At 42.8% G+C, this 17,286-nt stretch overlaps 1 protein-coding gene across 2 annotated transcripts in view; it reads right to left on the reverse strand.

Annotated features, from left to right (window-relative positions):
- TAFA4 (TAFA chemokine like family member 4) overlaps positions 1–17,286 on the reverse strand; it is a 239,234-nt gene that overhangs the window by 49,201 nt on the left and 172,747 nt on the right. For both annotated transcript variants that reach the window (XM_070735734.1, XM_070735733.1), the window contains exon 4: positions 11,967–12,122. In XM_070735734.1, the coding sequence (XP_070591835.1) occupies positions 11,967–12,122 (156 nt within the window). The remainder of the gene's footprint in view (positions 1–11,966; positions 12,123–17,286) is intronic.

Here is a 17,286-nt window from a genome sequence, read left to right on the forward strand (position 1 = left end):
GATAAAACTATAGAGGGATATAGCATTGCTTCCAGCTGTACGGATTCAGCTCCAGTGATCTTAGAAGCCGATGTCTTAGAAGAACTTGAACGATTAAAGATAAATAAGGCAATGGGTCCAGATGGCATCCACCCCAGAGTTCTTAAAGAACTCAGATCTGTCATTGCTATCCCCCTGACTGATTTGTTTAACCAATCCTTGTTAACAGGAGATGTTCCTAAGGATTGGAGAATGGCCAGTGTTGTGCCTATCCACAAGAAGGGCAGTAGAGAAGAAGCTGGTAACTACAGGCCAGTTAGCTTGACATCAGTTGTAGTTAAAATGATGGAGACTCTACTCAAAAAGAGGATAAAGCAGCACCTAAAAAACAATAACTTATTGGACCCAAATCAGCATGGCTTTACTGAAGGCAAATCATGTCAGACTAATCTCATTGATGTCTTTGACTTTGTCACAAAGGTGTTGGATGAAGGTGGTGCCGTGGATATTGCCTACCTGGACTTCAGCAAAGCCTTTGATACAGTTCCACATAAAGAGCTGATAGATAAATTAGTGAAGATTGGACTTAATTCCTGGATAGTTCAATGGATTTGCAGCTGGCTGAAGTGTAGACATCAGAGAGTTATTGTTAATGGCGAGTATTCTGAGCAGAGTCAGGTTACAAGCGGTGTGCCACAAGGGTCTGTTCTGGGTCCTATTCTTTTTAATATGTTTGTGAGTGACATAGGGGAAGGTTTGGTAGGGAAGGTTTGCCTATGTGCCGATGACTCTAAAGTGTGCAATAGGGTTGATATTCCTGGAGGCGTCTGTAATATGGTAAATGATTTAGCTTTACTAGATAAATGGTCAAAGCAATGGAAACTGCAGTTTAATGTTTCCAAATGTAAAATAATGCACTTGGGGAAAAGGAATCCTCAATCTGAGTATTGTATTGGCAGTTCTGTGTTAGCAAATACTTCAAAAGAATAGGATTTAGGGGTAGTGATTTCTGACAGTCTCAAAATGGGTGAACAGTGCAGTCAGGCAGTAGGGAAAGCAAGTAGGATGCTTGGCTGCATAGCTAGAGGTATAACAAGCAGGAAGAGGGAGATTATGATCCCGCTTTATATAGAATGCTGGTGAGACCACATTTGGAATACTGTGTTCAGGTCTGGAGACCTCATCTACAAAAAGATATTGACAAAATTGAACGGGTCCAAAGACGGGCTACAAGAATGGTGGAAGGTCTTAAGCATAAAACGTATCAGGAAAGACTTAATGAACTCAATCTGTATAGTCTGGAGGACAGAAGGAAAAGGGGGGACATGATCGAAACATTTAAATATATTAAAGGGTTAAATAAGGTCCAGGAGGGAAGTGTTTTTAATAGGAAAGTGAACACAAGAACAAGGGGACACAATCTGAAGTTAGTTGGGGGAAAGATCAAAAGCAACATGAGAAAATATTATTTTACTGAAAGAGTAGTAGATCCTTGGAACAAACTTCCAGCAGACGTGGTAGATAAATCCACAGTAACTGAATTTAAACATGCCTGGGATAAACATATATCCATCCTAAGATAAAATACAGAAAATAGTATAAGGGCAGACTAGATGGACCATGAGGTCTTTTTCTGCCGTCAGACTTCTATGTTTCTATGTTTCTAATAATAATAATAATAATAATAATAATAATAATAATAATAATAATAATAATAATAATAATAATAGTTAAAACATAAGATCAATACTAACATCAGTTACATTATGTTCATCTCTGAATGAAAAACTTTCCAACCAGGAAGAAACCAAAGGTCAACATCTAAGACATAATGAAGACTTAGTGCAAACAATTTTAACCAAAAAGGTAGGTGAACTGCATCATTCATCCTGTTGTACCCACCACTTGTGAAGGTTCTATACAAGCTGAATCCTTGTAGCTGAGTTTCTGTCCTTCTCGATCACTGGAGGTTTCTAAGAAGTTTGGACAGCAAAGGCCTTAGGGTCTCTGGCCTGAGCAGGGGGTTGGACTAGAAGACCTCAAGGTCCCTTCCAACTGTCTTTTTCTGTATTCTATATATGCACCTACTGGTACTCTTGGCGCTTGCTTCCATAATATTTTTGTTATTATTGTTTCAGTTCAGATTTCTTCCCATTGTTTTGATGCCTTGTCTTACTAATTCTATCACTCATACAAACATTACTGATTAGAAGCCCATAAATAGATGCTGTCTTTCCACAGAATAAGTGAAAAAATAAATTTGATATCTCTTTCAAATTCTGTAGAACACATAAACATTAGATAAGGATAAAATGTTAGCACCACAACAACAATCTATAATTTGAGTAGATCATGTTTTACCATTGAAAACCCTTGGCTTAATTCATAGATTAAAACATCAGAGACATTACAAAAATGTGTGTTATTGCTAATTCATTTTAGAAGGATATGGTTTTGTGTGGAAAGCAATGAAAAGAGAAGTTAAATATCTTCTACATAGTTTGGTAAATACACTTTCTATGTCAATATTAATTAGCAGGAAGCTATTAAATAACGTACTGTTTTGCTTTCAATTAAATATAAATCTCTTAACATTTTATATCTTAGGATACTTCACTGCTGTTGACAGAAGCACTAAGTAGAATTTATGGTTCTTATTGCTAAACAAAAACTATCCAGTAGAGGAGAGAAATCTAATCACTCTACTGTTGGGAAATAGAGGGAAGGACAGTGTCACATTAAGCAATTGTTTTCTTTAAAGCAATCTCAATTTCAGTCATTAATATACATTTAACTCAAGGAAGGGAAACCCTTCACATTTTCATTGGAAGTCATGTAAATATCTGCTGAAGAAATTCAAATAACAGATATTGTTTCAGAATGTCCACCCTTTCCAAGAAGAGTATGGCTGCTCTTATGCATTGCCAGAGAAAGAAAAGAAATATAAAATATATATCGGTAAAAAAACCCTCTCATTGAAACCAGGAGACTATCAGGTTTACCCAGCCTGAACGACAAAAATCAAGCTGACCTTTGAAAAACAGCAAAGAGATTAGAATTTAGTGAACATCCATTCTTTTCAGCTCAGCTCAAGTAGTTGTACTACAAATGCACTTTGCCCTTTAGGTTGAGGTTAAGGTTAATGGCTAAATTCAATACCTATATTTTTACACAAAGGGGAAAAACAGTCCAATTTATCAAAAACAGCATCACAAAAACATATTAGGAACACAGGTTAAAATAGGGAAGAAAATGATAAGTGAACACCTGTCTACCCTAAACAAATTCAAATCACTAGGACCAGATGGATTACACCCTAAGGTTCTGAAGGAACTGGCAGACAAGATTTCAGAACCACTGAACTATATCTTTCAAAGATCATGGAGCACCGAGGAATTGCCAGAGGACTGGAAAAGAGCTGATGTAGTTCCTATCTTTAAAAAAAGGGAAACAAACAGATTCAGGAAACTACAGACCTATCAGCCTGACTTCAATACCAGGAAAGATTTTGGAAAAGATAATCAAGCAATAAATCAACAAACACCTAGAAACAAATAAAATAATAACCAAAAGCCAAAACAGATCGTGCCAGACTAATCTTATTGCATTCTTTGACCAAGTGACAAAATTAGTAGACCACAGGAATGCTGTCGATATGGTTTACTTGGACTTAAGTAAGACTTTTGACAAAGTAGACCTTAATCTACTATTAGATATAGAAAAATGTGGGATGGACAACAACAACACCAGGTGGATTCAAAACTGACTAACCAACCATACTCAACATGTAGTGCTCAATGGAACTGCATCTACATGGAGGGATGTTTGCAGTGGAGTACTCCAAAGCTCTATTTTAGGCCCAGTCCCCTTCAATATCTTCATCAATGACTTGGACAAGGGGATAGTTGGGGAACTCATCAAATTTGTAGATGACACCAAACTGGCAGATATAGCCAACTCTCCAGAAGATAGGCTCAAGATACAGAAGGATCTTGACAGACTTGAACATTGGGCACTATCAAACAAAATGAAATTCAATGGTGAAAAAAGTAAGGTTCTATATTTAGACAAGAAAAACAAAATGCACGGGTAGAGTATAGGTGGTACATTACTCAACAGTAGTAACTGTGAGAGGGATCTTGGAGTCCTAGTGGACAACCATTTAAATATGAGTCAGTAGTGTGCAGCAGCTGTAGTTCTAGGCTGCATTAACAGAGGGATAGAATCAAGATCATGCAAAGAGTTAATACACTTTATGAGGCTTTGGTAAGGTCACACGTGGAATACTGCATTCAGGATGTTGCGACGTTAGAAAAAGTGCTGAGAAAAGCAACAAAAATGATTAGGGAACTGGAAGTATAAACATATGAGGAATGGTTGCAGGAACTTGGTATGTCTAGTTTAATGAAAAGAAGGATCAGGGGAGACATGATAGCAGTGTTCCAATATCTCAGGGATTGCCACAAAGAAGAGGGAATCAACCTATTCTCCAAAGCACCTGAGAGTAGAACAAGAAACAATGGGTGAAAACTAAACAAGGAGAGAATAGGCGTTGATATGCTTACCTGAACGCCTCTTCTCGTACGGTGAGTGGGTACAGCAGTCACATGGGTTTGCTCTGTCCAATCCGGTGGAACTGAGCCTAGTATTAAAAAAGACTGCTGGATCCGCCCCTTCCCCAGAATTCGCGAATCCGTAGACTAGGCTCAGTAGTGAAGCTCTTTAAAGTTCAACTCCCGTGTTAAAAGAAGTTAGAATAGAAAGTGAAGAAGACCACACAAAGGGAGGGAAGTGACTGCTGTACCCACTCACCGTACGAGAAGAGGCGTTCAGGTAAGCATATCAACGCCTATTCTCCGTACTGAAGGAGTGGGTCCAGCAGTCACATGGGACATACCCAATAGATAGGTCCCTAGGGTGGGAGTACATGGCTATCGTGAGAGATAACGGATTGGAGTACTCTTCTGCCGAAGGCAGCGTCCGCTGATGCGTACGAATCAATTTTGTAGTGCTTTATGAAGGAATTTGGTGAGGCCCAAGTGGCTGCTTTGCAGACTTCTTCCAACGGAGCCTGAGTTGCCCAAGCGGCAGAAGTGGCAGCACTTCTGGTGGAGTGCGCTGTAATGTTCCTTGAAATGGAAAGGGAAGCTGTCTCGTAGGCCTTAGAGATGGTCCCTCTAATCCAACGGCCTATTACTGTGGAAGACACTCTAGATCCCCGGGATCTGGGGTGGTAAGCCACGAAGAGTGCTTCTGACCTTCCTATGGGTCCTGTGCGTTGGATATAGATCTTTAGCGCCCTAGTGAAATCCAGAGTGTGCCAACTAATTGCCAGGGGGTGCTCTCGTTGGAGACAGAAGGAAGGTAAGACGATATCCTGAGATCTGTGGAACATGGAACTGACCTTTGGGAGAAAGGTGGGGTCCAGTCGCAGAACCACCTTGTCCTGGTGGAACTGACAGAGGTCCTGTCTGGTAGAAAGGGCTGCCAACTCAGATATGCGTCGGGCGGATGTAATCGCCACCAGGAATGCTACCTTGAAGGGTAGGTACCTGAGGGACGCAGACTTCAGGGGTTCGTAAGGTGCCTGAGTAAGGGAGAGGAGAACCCGTGGCAAGTCCCAGGTAGGATATCTGTGGATCTTGGAAGGCCTGAGGTTGGCCACTCCTCTTAGGAATTCTTGGATTTTCGGGAAGGAGCGGAGGGGCTGCCTGCGAGGCCCCGCCAGGGCGGAAGAAATGGCTGCCAGGTGACGCCGGATGGTGCTGGTAGAGAGGCCTTGGTGGAAACCCTTCATGAGGAAGGCGATTATCCTGTGTATGGGAAGACACAGGGGAGATAAGCCCTCCTGTGAGCACCATTGATGGAATTTGGACCAAGTATGGTCGTAGATCCGATTGGTAGACCTCCTTCTGGACTACAGGATGATTTCCACTGTGTCCGGGTCATACCCTCGCAGGTCTAGGTCCCTCCGGATAATAGCCAGGCGGTGAGGTGGAACCACTCCGGGTCCGGATGGAAGGGGGCCCCTTGCCGCAACATCTCCTCCGAAACGGGGAGTCGCCAGGGGTCCTGGATGGACAGTTGTTGGAGGTCCGCGAACCATGGCCTGCGAGGCCAGAGAGGGGCTATCAGGATTACCCGGCTTTTTCCAGAAGAATTTTGTGGATCACGTCTGACAGAATTGAAATTGGAGGGAAGGCATACAGTAGACCCGGAGGCCAAGGACTCCTGAGAGCATTTATTGCCTCTGCTCCCGGAGACGGGAACCTGGAGATGAAGCGAGGGAGCTGGGCATTGGCTTTGGTCGCAAACAGATCTAACACTGGGTGGCCGAACCTGAGGCAGATTAGGTGGAACCGTGACAGATGGAGATTCCACTCGCCTGGGTCTATGGTCGCTCGCGAGAGCCAGTCCGCTGGACGTTGAGGCTCCCCGAGATGTGATCGGCTAGAAGCGACTGGAGATGTTTCTCCGCCCAGAGGCCTAACTTCAGGGCCCCCTCATGAGGGCCTTGGATCTTGTGCCTCCCTGTCTGCAAATATGGCTTTTGGTGGCTATATTGTCCGTGAGGACCAACACATGCTGATTGGAGATGTGAGATTGGAATTGTTTTAGAGCTAGAGACACGGCTCTTAATTCTAGTCAATTGATGGGCCTGGAAGCCTCCTCCGGTGACCATGTGCCCTGAGCTAAAAGACCTTGGGCGCGGGCTCCCCAGCCCGAGAGGCTGGCATCTGTGGTGACTACGAACTGGTCGGGGCCCGGAAGAGAGATCCCTTTGCTAGGGCTGGAGACGACCACCACTTGAGGGATCTGCGAACCGCAGAGGAATGGAAATGCGGCGATTTGAGTTGCTGTGGCCCGAACTCTGAAACGGTAACAGAAGCCACTGTAGTTCCCTGGCGTGAAGGCGGGCCCAGGGGACAATACCAATACATGACACCATTTTACCCAAAAGGGAAGATAGGGTGGCAATGGAGGCAGATTGTTGGGGCATAATGCGAGCAATGAGATCCAAAAACTACGTTTTCTCTCAGTGGAGAGGAAAACCTGGGCTATCTCAGAGTTAATGATAGTTCCCAGATGCAGAATGGAAGTGGAAGGAACCAGGAGGCTCTTTTTGAAATTTATGGAGGAACCATGATTCTGTAGAACCGACGTGGTAAGGGAGAGGTCTGCAGCCACTCCAGTTCTGGAATTCCCATGAATTAAAATGTCATCTAAATAACCTAAGATATGAATGGGAAAGGCTCGGAAATGAGCCGTCAAGGATCCCAAGAGTTTAGTGAGGACTCTGGAAGCTGAGGAGAGTCCAAATGGCATAGCCCTATACTGGAAGTGCCTGCCTTGAAGGGCGAAGCGCAAAAAATTTCCTATGGGCCTTGGCAATGGGAATATGGAGGTAGGCCTCCGTGAGATCCAGAGACACCATAAAGTCTCCCCGATGAAGGGCTGCTAGGATGGAAGATAAGGAATGCATTTGAATTTCCTATATTTTATGAACCGGTTCAATTTCTTTAGGTCCAAAATGGCTCTCCGGCCTCCAGAGGCCTTAGGGACCATGAGGAGGATGGAATAGAAGCCAGAACCTCTCTGGAGAGAGGGGACCGGTTGAATGGCTCTAATAGCCAACAAGTGGGAAATAGCCTCCTCCATTCGGAAACGATCTGAAGGGAGGCTGGGAGAAGAACAAGAAACAAACGGTTAGGGGGAGAAGAAATGAACTCTAATCTTAGGCCCCTGTTCACAGGATCAATGACCCAGGGGTCCTTACAAGAACGGTGCCAGGCGGAAGAGAACCAGGCTAGGCGACCGCCTATGGGGAAAGAGGAGGACTTACCATCTGGCTCTTTTGGAAGCCCTGGTAGAGGAGGATCCTCTCTGATAACGGGAACCTCTGCCCCTGGTGGTTCTAGATTGGGATCGAAACCGAGGGGAATACTGACCTGGACTCCTTTGAAGGGTGAAGCCTTGATCCTGTTGCCGTCCTGTGCGCCGAAAGGGCTGCGGCTTAGGGGCCTTCTTGGTGGTGGGTCCTAAGACCTTTTTCTTGTCCGTGGTCTCTGTAAGGAGAGGATCCAGGAGGTCTCCGAAGAGCAAGTTGCGTTTCAGCGGACCCATGGCTAGCTGCCACTTTTGTCTTACTCCCGCCTGCCAAGGGCGGAGCCACAGAAGTCTTCTGGCCGTTGTTGAGGCTGCTACTGACCTGGCTGCAAATCTTGAAGATTGGAAGGTAGCATCTGCTACGTATTGGGCAGCTGCGAAGACTTTGTTGAAATCCTGTTGGCCCCTTAGATCATCTGGAGGCAGGTGAGATTGGAGCTGACGGAGCCACAAGAGCATAGCTCTAGAAAAGAAGGATGCCGCTGCAGCACTCTTAATGGCCCATGAATCTGCGAAGAGGCTTCTTTTGAGCATCTGCTCAAGGCGTTTGTCCTCCGGCCGGAGGACCTCCTCTGCTTCGCCAGGCATGGCGGCCGTTGAGTGGAGTGTTTTCACTGGCTCATCTGGCCTAGGACATGTTAGGAGCTCCTCATAGGAGGGAGAAAGCTTGTAAAGCTTCTTGTCCTTGGAAGAGGGAGTGAGGCGAGCAGTTGGGTGGTCCCACTGTTTGAGCAAGGCATCCTTAAATAATTTGGGCATAGGAATTACCTCATTGTCTTCCTGTTCTTCCATGAAGTAAGGAAGATTTTCCTCCGGAGGGTCTGAAGGAGTAATAGCCTGTTTTTCCTGTCCGGCTAGCCCCGTGGATACTCTTGCTTTAAGCAGGAGAGATTTGAAAAGCTGAGAAGGGAAGATAGCAGCTGGGGCTGGAATCTTGTTCTGGGATTCCTCGTCTTCCGACAGCCCTTGAAAAGGGTCATCAACCTCTGCTGCATCCATGTCCTCATCCTCTTCCTGAGAGGAGTCAGAGACCTCCATGATTGGGGCTCTGTAGGAAGGAGCAGAACTCACGGGACGGGAGGAGCGTGGGAGGGGATGAGACAAAGAAGACACATTGAAAGATGAGAGTTTAGCGTCCATGGTGTTAGTCAAAATAGTCAAGATAGACTGAAACTCCGGAGGCAAGGAAGAGACATCAGCCGGGAAGGAAGGAGGATCCCTGAAGGCCTGAGCAGATTCTGGCTGGGAAGGATCCTCAGTAATATCTGGCTCCTCTGGACCTAAACCCCATAGGTTAGGTTGGGGTGGATTTAGGTTTGGCTCATCCAGGGATATCACAGGAACCCCAGAGGGAGGCAGGTTAGAGGCCTCCGGGAGGGGTGTATTGGTATGCACTTGGGCCTGCACTTTAAAACGTTTGGCTGATTTATCATGTAATTTTTGTAGGGCTGGGTCCCTTCTCTTCTCAGCCCTGGTGGGCCCGGCTAAGGAATGGGCGCCTGAGGAAGAGGAGGAAGAGGCCTGGGGAACTTCAGTAGAATTATCAGTAGGCCTAACCTCTTTGGGACCCTTAGTAGTGCCTCTCTTGGGAAAAGAAGCCATAGTCTGAAACAAATTACAGAGGACAAGGCTTGAGCCAATAAAATAGGGGGGAGAAGAAATTTTTTTGTGAGCTTTCCCAAGAGGAGAGGTGACCCTGCTCCTAGGCCCAGGAGCAGCTGCGCCTTAAGGGGCAATCCTGGACGGTACCAGAGAGTTCGTGTCCCTAAGTGCAGCGTGGCAGGCCTCACAAACTAACTTTAAGAAAAACCAAGGCACAACTGGTTGGAGGCCACTTCCGTGGAGAATAGGTTCGAGGGAACTCGAACGACGACTCCAAGGGTCAAGCGGCGGGCTGGAAGCACTAATGGCCGACCTCTTAGGGCAGAACCGAAAGTGCAATTACTGGGCGCGAGGGCCTTTGGCGCCAAAAACAAACGCTCCGTTAATTTATGATCGGAGACACTAAGCCCGGGAGACAATTCAAGTCCCACACCGCGGGAGGTAAATAGCCCTTAATAGTTTGTTTATTTTAGTTAAAGAAGGCTTGCTCTCGGCGGGACCTCCAGACCGTAATAGTAAAATAACGGCCGCGGCAGCAGCACGGAGGAAAAAACCGCTGGGGCTGAGCCGCTAACTTCTCCCCCAACTCAAAGCCCAGGAGGGCTGAGTGGAATCCCCTGCCGGCAAGCTTAATACAGTAATGGAAAATTCTTACTGGTTTTGAAGAGAGATCGAAGGGAAGGTGTTTTGGGAGGAACGAGCATTCACACACATCCGAAGGAATGCGAACTGAGCGAATTCTGGGGAAGGGGCGGATCCAGCAGTCTTTTTTAATACTAGGCTCAGTTCCACCGGATTGGACAGAGCAAACCCATGTGACTGCTGGACCCACTCCTTCAGTACGGAGAAGTAATTCAGAACCAAGGAGAAATTTCCAGACAGTAAGAACAATTGATCAGTGAAACAGCTTGCCTCCAGAAGATGTGAATGCTCTAACACTGGAAGTTTTTAAGAAGATGTTGGATAACCATTTGTCTGAAGTAGTGTAGGGTTTTCTGCCTAAGCAGGGATTTGGACTAGAAGACCTCCAAGATCCCTTCCAACTCTGTTGTTGCTGTTGTTGTTATTATTGTTAGTTGATTTTTTAAAATTAGAATTGAAAGGGACCTTGCAGGTCATCTAGTCCAACCCCCTGCTCAAGCAGGAGACTCTACACCACCCCAGTCAGATGGCAGTCCAATCTCTTTTTAAATATGTTGAGTGTTGGGGGGTTCACAACCTCCACTGGCAAGCCGTTCCACTGGTTGATCGCTCTCACTGTCAGTATTATTGTTGCTGTTGTTATTGTTGTTATTATCATCATTATCATTATTATTATTATTATTCACACATATGGTGCCTCTATCTTTAAACCAGGCTGTAATTCAAATGGCAAGTATTTCTTAAATAGCTCTAAGATGGAAATGCCCATTCCATTTAATCTCCTAGAAACAGGTCTCATCATTCCTCTCTTCATTAATAGCATGGTTCTTGTGAAGGTAACCGGAAGACGATCTTCATTTTCTGCTGACTTCACTGAGTCTCTGATTCCAATTTGCTTTATAGGTATATAATGGAACTAATTTCTTTCAGACAAGGAAACTCCATGGTTGACTGTGTGAATTGCCCTGTCTCAGATGTATCTTCCTCCTTAGGGCTGCTATCATGGGGATAAGAGTAAAGCCAGAACTTTATATAAGCCACTTGTAAGAAAGGTGGGACATGAATAAGGAATCGCAACAGCATTTAGCACTTAAGACTTATATATCACCCCATAGCTCTCTCTGGGCAGTTGACAATATCAGCATATTTCCCCCAACAATCTTGGTCCTCATTTTACCAACCACAGAAGCACAGAAGGCTTCATTGAGCCCCATCAGGATTGAATCCCAGACTGTGGGCAGAATTTGCCTGCAATACTAACCACTGCTCCATGTGGGCTCAATGAAACAAGTAATTCCATTCCTGTTATCGCCTGCTAAGTCCTATTGAGTTTCTTCATGCTTCAAAATCCAGATTTTAAACTTTTTCAAAAGATTTAGTGGACGAAAATGGTAGTTCTGTTCTGATTGGCCTTGTTTGGTGGAGGCTAACTGCTCTTGCATAGTTAGCTAATTCCTTCATCCTTATTTTTTTTGGCTAAAAAAAAAATCAAATAGGGTCAAGCTGGCCGTTCCTGGATTAATTATCCAAAAGGCCTTTGGGTTCAATTTAGACCTTGTTCAAAGTAGACTTTTCCATGTAAAGAGCTTTAAAAACACATCTATTACATAACAAGTAATCATTCTGGCAGAAGACTGCATGAACAATTTTTGAAGATTGACCCTTTGGGTTAGGATCACTGCTATAACTAATTAACTGCGTCAATTATATAATTAACAAATTACATGTAAAGAAACATATGGCTAACTAATAAAGAGAGGGATTCGTTCTTATTATTATCAATTATAAATTCACAATGTCAAAGAGATGGAGAGAGTCTTTGAATTATGAAGTCATTAAGGTAAAAAGATCCTTACCTTCGACGCAAGATGGCCGTGCATGGGTTGTGCCTGCCACCTGACCTGGGAAGCAGGAGCACTTGACTGTCTGTGACCGCTCTTCAATCCTGTTCTTGTTGCAACACCGATGCACTGCAACCACCTCGCAGGTCCCTTGCTTAACTTGGTTGAGGCCTACGAACAACAAGGCATAGGTTACTGTCTCAGCACTGATTATACAAAGGCCGTTGTTTCCACGTTTTGCTTTGTTTTTCAGAATTTAGATTTAAATTTAATTGGATTTGTATGCTGCCCCTCTGCGAGGACTTGGGGCGGCTCACAGCATATACAAAAACAGAAAACAGTAATAAACAATCCAATTAATAATACATTAAAACAATCCTTAAAAATCTAATTTAAAAAAGCTATAATTACCATTCATTTGACAATCATACTAAAAACATTCATTGGTCAGGGGAAAAGATGTAAAAAACCCAGGCCTGGCGGCAAAGATGAGATTTTAAACTCTTTTGGAAGGCGAGGAGGGTGGGGGCAGTGCGAATCTCTGGGGGGAGCTGATTCCAGAGGGCCAGAGCCCCCACAGAGAAGGCTCTTCCCCTAAGTCACGCCAGCAGGCATTGTTTGGTCGACAGGACACTAAGGTGACCAACTCTGTGGGACCTCACCGGATGCTGGGATTCATGCAGCAGAAGACGGTCTCGGAGATAGTCTGGTCCTATGCCATGTCCTAACCAACACTTTGAATTATGCCTGGAAACAGATGGGCAGCCAATGCAGTCCATTCATGAATGAATTATGAGAAATCTTATTACAGCATCCTCACCCCATCATTTCATCTATTACACTGTGAGCCCCATCCATGTCATGCAATACATTACAATGGAATAATTATTTATCAACCTTGTATATTGTTGTAATCACATAATAAAACCTAAAATCAATTTGTTTATTTTTATTTATTTATTTTATTTATTTATTGTGTCCATTACACAATAATATACAATGAAGCTTATAGAGATATAGTAGAGAAGATATAGGAGATATAGGAGAGACAATAGGACAGGGGACAGAAGGCACTCTAGTGCGCTTATGTACGCCCCTTATTGACCTCTTAGGAATCTGGAGAGGTCAACATTCATACTCCTTTGGTCGTACTGGGATTTTTGTTCATTTATCAAATTTGGGGATACAGTAGTACCTCTAGATACGAGCTGCTCCACATGCGAGTATTCCAAGTCAGGAGCTGAGACGCGAGCAAAATTTCTGTTCGACACCCGAGCTCAAATTCAGGATACAAGCCGAGCTTCCACTAGGTAGTGCAAGAATTCCTTGCTTCCAGTTATCTCGGCGCGAAAAACAAAGTCTAAAGGCATTCGTTCGAGATGCGAGTTGATCGACATACGAGCTCGGGTCTGGAACGAATTAGACTCGTATGTCGAGGTACCACTGTATCTCCAAATGGAATTACAGATGGAAATGTAAGAGAAGATCTATAGTCTGTTCTTCGTGTCCTGACTAATCATGAAAAGTGGATGTTGGCTTATTGGGTTGTTAGTTGTTTATAAATAGCCATATTCATACAAGTTAATGCATCCCAGTTAATACTCCTAATAATCTGATTGTTCTAATCCACTGGGCTTCCAACAACTAAGCATCTGCCTGACCTTAACTGGAGGACTATTCCCTAGGGCCGTGATGGCGAACCTGTAGCATGCATGCCACAGGTGGCACGTAGAGCCATATCGGAGGGCATGCAAGACTTTTCTATGTTTCAGCTCCAGCGCACATGTGTGTGCTGGCCAGCTGATTTTCAGCCTTGGGAAAGGCCGTTTCGCCCTCTGGATGCTTCAGGGAAGCTTCCCTGAATCTCCAGAGGCAAAAAAATCACCCAACAGACAAATCGGAAGTTCGGGAAAACACACATCTGGTTTGCCGTTGTGCTGTTTTTTGCACTCCGGAGCTTTAGGAAGCTTCCCTGAACCCTCCGGAGTGCAAAAAGCCGCACAACAGCAAAACAGAAGTGTGTTTTACCTACCAGGCTTCAGAAAGGCCTGTGCGCATGCGGGGGGCAGCGTGGAAGGGTATGCATGCGTGTAGGGGGGGGAAAGGGTGCTAGCACACACACCCATACCCCTTTCGGCATGGGAACCAAAAAAGATTCACCATCACTGCCATAGGACATAGATGGCTACCAAAAACCAGTTTCAGATTTCTTCTTGCCTTTACCTTACATAAATTAAGTGTTATGTATGTACACCGAGCAAATTTGCATGCCGGTCACAGATTGGCTAAGGCATGACCGGCAAATTTAAACTGTCAAAACCGCGCCCCCAAGGAAAGCCCTTTAAAAAGGGGGCTTTCCCCAAAGTGCAGCTCCCTCCATTCCGCTACAGCTTGATCCTTTACCAATAAAGGAAATAGCAGCTCCAGTGTCTCAGTCTCTTACTGCCGATCTAACATTAAGTAATTTCTTCCCTGAGAGGTACACTAGTCAGGTTAATTACAGTTGAAAAAGGTAATCCTCAAGATACCTGGACAGCAAGCCATAAAGTGCTTTATATGTTAAAAACAAGTTTGAGCAATTCATGATAACCTACTGGAAGCATTATTCAACAAGATTCTATTTACATGGCAATCCAATCCGGTAACCTTATTTTCTATTAATGTAGAAAATCTACTGATTGATTACATCCGGGATTTTGATGCACAGATAGAGTGAACATTTTTGTTTTACTTTCTGATACATTTACCAGAAATAATATAATGTACATTCTGACGTTGGACCTTTATTGGTGTTTGCAAAGGTCTAAATATGCAAGGCCAGGCAAAAATGTGAGTTAACTTTTGAAACTAAAGGGATATAGAATTAAAGATACAAGTTCCTACCTAAGAACAAAAATTCATATTGCTGAAACAGCTTTTTAAATTCCTGTTTACTTCCTCATAGAGGAGAATGGAAGCTAAGCATAAGCTTGAATTAAACCATGAACCCATGCTTACTAAACCATAATATTCTAAGATAATTTCTCAAAGTGATGTAGATTTATTTATTTATTCATTCATTCATTCATTCATTCATTCATTCATTCATTCATTCATTCATTCATGCAAAGTGATTAGCAACGTTTCTGCTTGTATGTTACTTATCCTCCTTCTGTTTTGTTAAATCAAGATTCCAAAATTAAGGTTATTTAACCCAGCCTATCTCCTAAAAAAACCAGTCAGTGTGCATTTACATCTCAAGTTAGTTTAAAACCGCATTTCTAATACTGTAGTAATATTATGCTAAATATTTTTTTAAACTGCTGAGAACAATCTAAAGTCACTCCATAGGTAAAATAATAATAATAATAATAATAATAATTATTATTATTATTATTATTATTATTATTATTATTATTATTATTAATTAGATTTGTATGCCGCCCCTCTCCGAAGAAATCATACACTACAATTCAGATCCAATGATGACTCAGATTAGTCCTCTAATATATTTTCTCTACAGCATTTCTATGTATAATAAAGAACTATTACCTTACATAAAGACCTAAACAGCAGCACTGAAAACTATGTAATGGTGAACATGAAACAAATAATAGAGTCTACAAGATTTTATTCAAGCTCTCCAGCCCCAAGGTATCATTCCTTTTAACAAAATATGCTTCATCTCTGGGATGAATCATCCATTTTACTGAAAGTTGCAAAAAGGTCGATCATTGTACTAAAAAAATTGATCATAGCCACTATATTATATTTATTGACAGCCTGTATATTTTATGGACATGTCTAACATCTATGTAATAGCATTTTTTTTAAAAAAAAAAAAGCTCTTTGGGGCAATGCATTGCAAACTGAGAATTAAATAAGCAAACAACATCTTTCGGGAGGAAAAATCAATTCCTAAAATCTGTTGTGAATATTTCCAAGCTGCTATAAACAGACTTTGCTAACAAATAAAGAATAAGTATGGTTCTGTACACTTAAATGACTTAAACAGGTTAATAGCTTGCTAATAATCTTGCATCAGTGGGAGTTAATGGAGGTGATTATTCTCTTGATAATTTGTGCAGGAGAAACCTGTTGATATTTTTTAAAAATATAGGATTCAATCTGGCCTAAGCAATTTTTAAGTAATTGCATGTTGAATTTAGAGACTAAGATTATGAGCAGATGAAACACTATGGAGTAAAACAGCAATGGAGCTTTGTGCCCCAAAGTCATAATGTACCGCCAGCATGTCATTCCCAAAATTAGCAGTCAGAGATCAATGGGGCTATTGTACTCTCCTGCTTATTTCTTTTATTCAAACTCTGCAGGAATCCCAACTGCATCAAGTGGAAGACCAGAATTGTTTTTAGTTTAAGAACCTAAAGCAATATGTATTCAAATCCCTTAGAATCATTCACTGACTCCCAAATTCCCCAATGGGCAATACAGAAATATGGAGGGATGGAAGGAGAGAGGCAGGGGTGGGCGGGTGAATGAACGAACGAACAAACAAACAAACAAACAAACAGTATGTGAAATGTTAGCGGTCTTTGGGATCAACAAATAATTTTTAGTGATGGAAAATTCTGAAGAAACAAAAAGAAGTCTTTCTTTACACAGTAGACAACTGAAATCTGAAATTCCCTCAGATATCGTCATGACATTCAGTTTGGGTGGCTTTAAATTAGAGAAAATGTCAGCCTCGCTGTGTTTCATCATCATCATCATCATCCCGAAAAAGTGGTCGAAAATGAGCAAGCAAAACTACTGTGGGACTTCTGACTTCAGACTGACCGAATTCTAAAGCATAACACACCAGACATCCTGATTGTGGAGAAAAAGAAAGCATGGATCATCGACATCACAATCCCAGGGGACAGCAGAATTGAGGAGAAGCAGCTAGAGAAATTAGTGAAATACGAACATCTAAAAATCGAGCTGCAACGACTCTGGCATAAGCCAGTGAAAGTGGTCCCAGTGGTACTTGGCATGCTGGGTGCAGTGCCAAAGGATCTCAGCGGACATTTGAAAACCATCGGAATTGACAAATTCTCCATCTGTCAATTGCAAAAGGCTGCTTTACTGGGATCGGCAAACATGATTTGCTGCTACGTCACGCAGTCCTAGATTCTTGGGAAGCACCCAACTGGTGATGACATACGAAATCCAGCATAGTGATCTCGTTTGCTGTGTTGTATTGACATAATAATAATAATAATAATAATAATAATTATTATTATTATTATTATTATTATTATTATTATTATTTATTAGATTTGTATGCCACGGCTCACAACAGCAACAATAATACAGTATGATACAAATCCAATATAAAAAAACTAAATTAAAA

Source organism: Erythrolamprus reginae, chromosome 2 (genome assembly GCF_031021105.1).
Source record: "Erythrolamprus reginae isolate rEryReg1 chromosome 2, rEryReg1.hap1, whole genome shotgun sequence".
NCBI lineage: Eukaryota > Metazoa > Chordata > Lepidosauria > Squamata > Dipsadidae > Erythrolamprus > Erythrolamprus reginae.